The sequence below is a fragment of the Parasteatoda tepidariorum genome, chromosome 4, assembly GCF_982258835.1.
Source record: "Parasteatoda tepidariorum strain Cologne lab strain chromosome 4, Ptep-v5.0, whole genome shotgun sequence".
NCBI classification, from domain to species: domain Eukaryota; kingdom Metazoa; phylum Arthropoda; class Arachnida; order Araneae; family Theridiidae; genus Parasteatoda; species Parasteatoda tepidariorum.
The window spans coordinates 4,278,901-4,287,423 of NC_141758.1; the positions used below are offsets into that span (position 1 = coordinate 4,278,901).

Sequence of the window (8,523 nt, forward strand, 5' to 3'; positions counted from 1 at the left end):
GTCATAATAATTTGGCTACTCAGTGTATATATATATATATATATATATATATATATATATATATAATAAATAAATAAATACAAGAAAACACTAAGAAAGTTAAGAAAAACAATAAGTATCATTTATTGCGCTTAAGCTGCAAGTAAACAGCACTCATTAGATAAGTTCAAAATGAAGAATTAAACAAAGAAAAATTATAGACATATGAAAAAAGGGGGTGGGAAATAATAAGTAAAAAAAATAACAAGCAACATTTTATTAAAAAAAAAAAAAAAAAAAAAAAAAAAAATTGAAATGTTAATTAAAAAACCGGAAAAAAGCCGGAAAAAAATATATAATCTTTTCTTCAGCCCACACGATTATATCCGCAAAACAGAGTGCTTTCTGATATTGTATCAATAAAGCCAAAGCAAAATATATTAATACAATAGTGTGAGGAGCACTCAAAAATTTTTTTTTATAAAATAACTACATAAAAATAGATCATAGAAAGTAAATATAACATGTAAAAACAGATAATAAAATAAAAAGAAAAAACATTAAAAAGGGGGGACTATAAAGCGAGTAGCAAAATCATAACAACTTACATGGACGGTTATTTTTCAAGAATGATTTAAAAATGTTTTCGCAGAAAGATTGCCAGATTACAAAATATGAAAACAAAAGCGCAAATCGAGTGTAACAAAAGGGTTTTAAAGTGTCGTTCTTACTGCACTGCTGAAGTGATTTGTTATTCTAAGTTTTGATTTGTTAGTTACCAAGGATGGGCCCGAGATGGATGTGCGCAAGGTAATATTATACTGGATAATTTTAAAAATTGATCATAAATAGTTTTAGAAGATAGATGTTTATTTAAGAAAAAATATAAAATAGAAAAGAGAAACATAAATTGCCTGCTTTGCAAATAATTTTAGCCGCAGATTTGCACGATATGGATTAGCACATAGAAAAATTATTTAAATTATCAAAGAAAAAATTTTAATAGATAATTTTTAACACGGATTTGCCCGAAATGGATTTGCACATGGAAAAATTAACAAAGAAAAAATTTTAGCAGATAATTTTAACCACGGATTTGCCCATGGAAAATTGTATAAATTAATAAAGAAATTTTCAGCAAATAATTTATCCACGGATTTGCCCGAAATGGATTTGCACATGGAAAAACTGTATAGATTAACAAGGGAAATTATTTAGCAAAGGAATTTTTAGTAAATAATTCTAACCACGGATTTGCCCGAAATGGATTTGCACATGGAAAGATTAACAAAGAAAAAATTTTAGTACATAATTTTAGCCACGGATTTGCCCGAAATGGATTTGCACATGGAAAAATTACATAAATTAACAAAGAAATTATTTAGTAAATAATTTTGGCAATGAATTTTGGCCTGAAATGGATTTGCACATGGGAAAATCATAAAAATTAACAAAAAAAAATGTTTAGAAAATATATCCACCAAAATATACGATTAATTCAATGATTTTATATAGAATTTTATTACATTAGTTGGGTATTCATTGTTTTTTATCAGATTTTGAAAGAGTTTATCGATTTGTATTTTGGATAAATAAATATTACTACATATTCTTTTAATTCTGTTCATTTCATTAAAAGTGGTATTTAAATAGATGCTCCTAGAAACATTAGAATTCCAAGTAACTAGTTTATTAATATTAAAATTAAAATCATTTCTTTTATCGTATAAATCAACAAAGCAGATATTTTCAACTTTCATAATACCCAAATCCAAAAAATTGAAATTAATATTATCATCATGATTACGAAGTAAGATTAATTCCTCAGGGTATATATCACTCAATAAAACAGTAAAATCTTGGAAATTAAAGATAATTAAGTCATCAATATATCTAAAAACAAATTTAATACTCAGAGTAAAATATTTTTCATAATAATGCAAAAATAAGTTAGCTAAGAGAGATGAATAATTAGATCCCTGTGGTATTCCATTAATTTGAAGAAAGATATCCCTTCCATTGTAAAGATAATTACTAAAAAGACAAAAATTAATCAGAATTTCCCAATAATCAAAATCGCAACAAAGGATATTTTTAAAATCATGGTAATAATTCAAAAGGACATCTTTTAGTTTAGAAAGGGGAATGCTATTGAAAAGATCCTGGAAATCAAAAGTCGCAATAGAATTAATTTTATTATGTTTAATGAAATCTAAAATCGGTTGATTATTAGTGATTATCCAAGAGAAACCTTCTTTAGTAATATAGTTAATAATCTTATTTAAGTAGTTAGAGAAAATGGTGCCAGGTTTAGTTAAATAAGTATTAGACCCACATGTGATAGTTCTAAATTTTACTGGAATTTTATGAAATTTAGGACTGATAATTAAGTAAGGAAATTGTATATTGCTAATTTTAATTTTTAATCTCTTGTAAAAAGCTAAAATTTTTTTAATGGCAATATTATTATTAAAATTACTAAGTTCAAAATTTTTACTATTTTTTAATTCCGTATTTAAAAGTTCAGCATAGAATTTTTTACAGAATATAGCATAATTATTGTTAGCTTTGTCTATGGGAGTAATTACAAAATTTTTTTGAAGTTGCTTAATTGATTGAACAATATTAGAAAAATTTGTTGAATTGTTATTCTTATTTAAATTATCCTTATTATTGAAAATAAAGTTTTTAAAGTAATAATAAACTTCCCATTTCCATTCTGTTAGCATACCTAAAGGTAAAGAGAATCTATTTGATATCTTTAAACAAAAACTATTGAGATCATTAAGAAAGTATTTTAGAATCCTATTGATTGATATATGGTAAATGGGTCTAAATTTTGTGCCTTTTATCATTAAATTCCTAAGTTCCAAGTTTTCTATAATATTTAAATTACCAGTGATAATATGTTTATGATGTTTATCAACAAAATCAAAATATTTATCCTCCTCACAGTGACATTCAAAATCGGATATATTAATACTCCCTAAATTTTTGCTTATATCATTATAGTTAAAAATGGTTCTACCAAGTGATTTGTTATATTTAAAACTTTTAATAATGTTAAAATCTTTTAATGGAAATAAAGCTTTAAAATTTTCAAAAATTTTGTGAAATTTGATCTTATCGAAAATAGGATTTTGAAAGTTAATAACGAAATATAAATTATCTAAACTTTTCTTATTATTAGGCAAAATTTTGCTCATTTTGGCTTTTATAAGATCGAAACAAAGAATTTTGAAATGTAAATTAATGAAAGAAAAGTTAATAATAAGATCGTAGAACTTATATGTTTCATAATTCTTAAGGGAGAAGACAAAATCTTTAATTGGTTTAATGCTATATTGTTTATTAAAGTCTTTTTCCATATTAGAAAGAAATTTTATATTTAATTTGTCACTATTAAGAGAGTTTCTATTACTTCTTGAACCCCGTTTACCTCGATTTGTACGCTTATCTTTAATATGAAAAAGTGAATAAGTTGATGAGTTATTGTAGTTAATCTGTGTATGTTGGAAGGTATCGTTTAGCCCATACGGCAGAATTGTTTTGTATAGAAGCATGTAGTAATTTTCTTTCTGTAGTCTTAAATCTAAATCCTCTATAATATCTAAGATATTAATTTTGACTCTGTTAAATTTATGTACTCTAAAATGATTCAATTCCAGGTTATTGATAGCCTTATTACTGTTAATATCAGAACGGTGTTGATTAATTCGAATGTTAAGTGAGTTACAAGTTTGTCCAACATATTTCATATTACAGAAACCACAGGTTAACATATAAATAACATTTTTAATTTTACAAAAAGATTTGGAGCTAACGTTATAAGGAACAGTGTGTTTTTTGTCAATATTAGGGCAAGTTTTGCATCTTTTATCATCACACGCTTTATAGGAAGGTAAAGTTTCGGGAATAGAATGCAATTCAAAAAATCGTTTGCTTTCGCTTTTGCTTTCAGAGTAGCAGGATGTCGATCCGAAGTTCCCCTCTGATTTAGGCTCTCCGTACCGGGTACAACATGAAGAATAATTTAAATATTGAACACATTTTTTACCAGGCGCTAAATTGTGATAATTGTTTAATTCCATAATAATAGGCTCAAAGAGCAACATCCTAAACACACGTAACGTCCTAAAGACTGGAAATAAAAACGAAAACAGAAGGAGAATGAAAGAAAGTTAATAGTAGATAATATTAAGCGCTAAAGCTGCATTAAATATGATCACTATAATAATAAATAAATAAATACAAGAAAACACTAAGAAAGTTAAGAAAAACAATAAGTATCATTTATTGCGCTTAAGCTGCAAGTAAACAGCACTCATTAGATAAGTTCAAAATGAAGAATTAAACAAAGAAAAATTATAGACATATGAAAAAAGGGGGTGGGAAATAATAAGTAAAAAAAATAACAAGCAACATTTTATTAAAAAAAAAAAAAAAAAAAAAAAAAATTGAAATGTTAATTAAAAAACCGGAAAAAAAGCCGGAAAAAAAAGATATAATCTTTTCTTCAGCCCACACGATTATATCCGCAAAACAGAGTGCTTTCTGATATTGTATCAATAAAGCCAAAGCAAAATATATTAATACAATAGTGTGAGGAGCACTCAAAAAAATTTTTTTTATAAAATAACTACATAAAAATAGATCATAGAAAGTAAATATAACATGTAAAAACAGATAATAAAATAAAAAGAAAAAACATTAAAAAGGGGGGACTATAAAGCGAGTAGCAAAATCATAACAACTTACATGGACGGTTATTTTTCAAGAATGATTTAAAAATGTTTTCGCAGAAAGATTGCCAGATTACAAAATATGAAAACAAAAGCGCAAATCGAGTGTAACAAAAGGGTTTTAAAGTGTCGTTCTTACTGCACTGCTGAAGTGATTTGTTATTCTAAGTTTTGATTTGTTAGTTATCAAGGATGGGCCCGAGATGGATGTGCGCAAGGTAATATTATACTGGATAATTTTAAAAATTGATCATAAATAGTTTTAGAAGATAGATGTTTATTTAAGAAAAAATATAAAATAGAAAAGAGAAACATAAATTGCCTGCTTTGCAAATAATTTTAGCCGCAGATTTGCACGATATGGATTAGCACATAGAAAAATTATTTAAATTATCAAAGAAAAAATTTTAATAGATAATTTTTAACACGGATTTGCCCGAAATGGATTTGCACATGGAAAAATTAACAAAGAAAAAATTTTAGCAGATAATTTTAACCACGGATTTGCCCATGGAAAATTGTATAAATTAATAAAGAAATTTTCAGCAAATAATTTATCCACGGATTTGCCCGAAATGGATTTGCACATGGAAAAACTGTATAGATTAACAAGGGAAATTATTTAGCAAAGGAATTTTTAGTAAATAATTCTAACCACGGATTTGCCCGAAATGGATTTGCACATGGAAAGATTAACAAAGAAAAAATTTTAGTACATAATTTTAGCCACGGATTTGCCCGAAATGGATTTGCACATGGAAAAATTACATAAATTAACAAAGAAATTATTTAGTAAATAATTTTGGCAATGAATTTTGGCCTGAAATGGATTTGCACATGGGAAAATCATAAAAATTAACAAAAAAAAATGTTTAGAAAATATATCCACCAAAATATACGATTAATTCAATGATTTTATATAGAATTTTATTACATTAGTTGGGTATTCATTGTTTTTTATCAGATTTTGAAAGAGTTTATCGATTTGTATTTTGGATAAATAAATATTACTACATATTCTTTTAATTCTGTTCATTTCATTAAAAGTGGTATTTAAATAGAAAACATGGAAAATAATAAAGATTACTGAAAAGAGAAGAAAAAAAAATTTTAAAATAAAATATTTGTAAAAATATTTAAAAAAAAATTTCTTTTCGAGAAATAAAAAGCTAGAACACAAAATAACTAAAAGATATAATCTCTTCATCCGCTCTCAGATTATATCTGCAAAAAGAAGTGCTTTCTAATATTGTACCAATATAGCCTGAGTAAAATTTATATCAATAAAATAGTGTGAGGAGCATTAAAAAATTGAAACAAAAATAGAACACATTAAGCAAATAATTTATATGAAATAAAACATATCAGCAAAAAACAGAAAATAAAATGTAGAGAAAATACAGAACACAACAGTAAACGAAATCCATAAAGCGAGAAGGGAATTCAACTTACAGGTACCGGAATTTTTCAAGAATGATTTAAAATATTTTCGTAATAAGATTACCAGATTACAAAATTGCCAATTACCAATAGCTTATTGTGCAGCTCTAGTACAACGTAATTGAACCACAACAAAGAATGAATATTGGAGTAATACAATTTCTAAAATTTTTTCATAATTAATCAGCTACATTTTATGCTACATTTAGTTGACAAAAAGCATAATTACTGGCAGTCATGAGGTCATTATTAGCAAATTGAAAAACTAAAGATACATACGTGCTGATTCATTGATTTCTTCCTTTTTGTGATCCATTTTTGTGAAGAATTGAGGAAGTGAAAAAGACGTTATGCTTAAGGAAATTTTATAGAAAATTTCCGTCGAACCATTTTATAAAAAAAAATTTCTATTAGTAATCCTGCAAACCCGAGATACCGAAACGAAACAAATATATTTTAGGAAAAAAAAGCCTAAATGTCACTGAGCTCTCTGCACGTGGTAACTGCTGTCGGCCTTACCGGTTTAAATTTACTGCTTTATTACCCATTTGAAAAGAATACAGCAATAAAATATAACTTATTATCAGAAAAAAGATGACATCTTTTCGTTTAAAGCTTACTTTTATAAAATGGAAAATAATTTAATCAAGATAAGTGTAATTTAATATCCAGTTATTAAATTAACTAAAGTTCAAAAAACATAACCCATAATTTTCACGAACTTCTGAAAGAGCTGATAATTTTGTCATTATTACTACAGCAAGAGAAACTTTCGAATCATATTGCATCAAACAAAACGAAAGGATTAAGAGAAGATAGAGTGATTTATGATTTTAACAAGCGACATCCGGCTGAGTATGAAGAAATAGTGTTTTCTTGCAACTCTAACAGTTTCTTATTTTGTGCAAGAGACTGGAAGTGATTAGTGTCAAGTATTTTATGATCAAATATTTCTTATAGGTTGTTATACTCTGTAATGTTTCTTATACGTGACTGTTATGTATATACATATCTGGAAACTAGTACTGCCTTTGGAAAAGAGTTTACTAAGCGGTTGTACAGAAATGCCAATTTGCTCCGGACAGTGGATAAGTATTCTCAAGTGGTAGTCTTTTAATGTATGATTCTTGGTTTAGTAATTTCCATTTATCCGGTTTTTATTCACCACCATTTGTAAGTAATTCAAAAGTTTAAGTGATGTGCCACTTTGTTTCAGTTAAGCTACGTTGAGTCTTTTAAAAAAGTTGGTAAAATTAATCGAATGCCTGAAAATTTTATTTTATAATTCACAACCAGTTTTTGAAATGTTTTGTCGATTCCGGTGCAGTTGGTAAATCTTGTAGTAAGATAGCGAACTGAGATTATTTTTTTTAAAATTAAGATACGGTGCCAACACTTGGAAGTACTATTGCCTTTCGTCTTCGAGAATAATATACCTGACCCCAGAGGCTAATTTACAATCCAGCTTCCTTTTACGACTTGCTATTTTTTTCTTCTTCTTTTTTTGAGGTTTTCCCCTTGGCTGTAGTTGGTGGCAATTATAAGGGTAGATTTTATTTCTTTTAAAATTTGCTATCTGAACTAATGAAAATCAAAAATAAATTTTTTAATTAAGAGAATACCAAACAGGAGAGCAGGATGTTTAAGTCAGCTAGATTGAAACATCGTGACCTAGAGTACCTTTCTCTATTCATCATATATTTTTCTATATCCAACATATTTTTGTTCGTGTAACAAACATAAAAGAAAATATTTAATTCTAGACTCTTTAATTTTAGACTCACTATTCTAGAATATATATTGATTTGCAGAGTTAGATTAAAGAATTTAAGAATTAAATTTTGAAATTGAGATTCTTACTTTTGATAGTAAATGCTACAGCTAAGAAAAATGGTTCTCAATGATTGTATAGCAACCGTTTCTTCATCACAGAAAATCACTGTGCGGATATACAAATAGGTCTTTTATTCTTACTACATTAACTATTAACTTTCAACCATTACGGATTGTACTAAAATTTCATTTTTATTTTAAAAGTGATTAGGCAATCTTTTTTTTAGCTATTAGAATTCATTTGAAGTTACTTCAATCAACACGCACACTATACATAACAATAAAATATTCTTATTTATTTATCCCTTTGACGAAGGCAAGACACCAGTGCCCCTTTTATAATTTTTTTCAGAAACACCAATTACAAGCAAAAATAAATTTTAGCGCAAAGATTAAAGTGAGTTATTTAAATAAATGTATGTTGAGGTCTTAGCAAATTAATAAGATTATATCCACATACAATTCTATCTTGACTACCTTTTTGCTATCTTTTAATGAAACACTTTTCGGAACATATATTTCATTTTTA

The 8,523-nt window shown here is 26.7% G+C and overlaps 1 protein-coding gene across 1 annotated transcript in view; it reads right to left on the reverse strand.

Annotated features, from left to right (window-relative positions):
* Positions 1-6,669, reverse strand: part of LOC147810160 (putative inorganic phosphate cotransporter) — a 45,676-nt gene extending 39,007 nt beyond the window's left edge. The window contains exon 1 of the mRNA XM_087160542.1: positions 6,441-6,669. Coding sequence (XP_087016668.1) covers positions 6,441-6,477 — 37 coding nt within the window. The 5' untranslated portion in view covers positions 6,478-6,669. The remainder of the gene's footprint in view (positions 1-6,440) is intronic.
* Between the last annotated feature and the right edge of the window lie 1,854 nt (positions 6,670-8,523).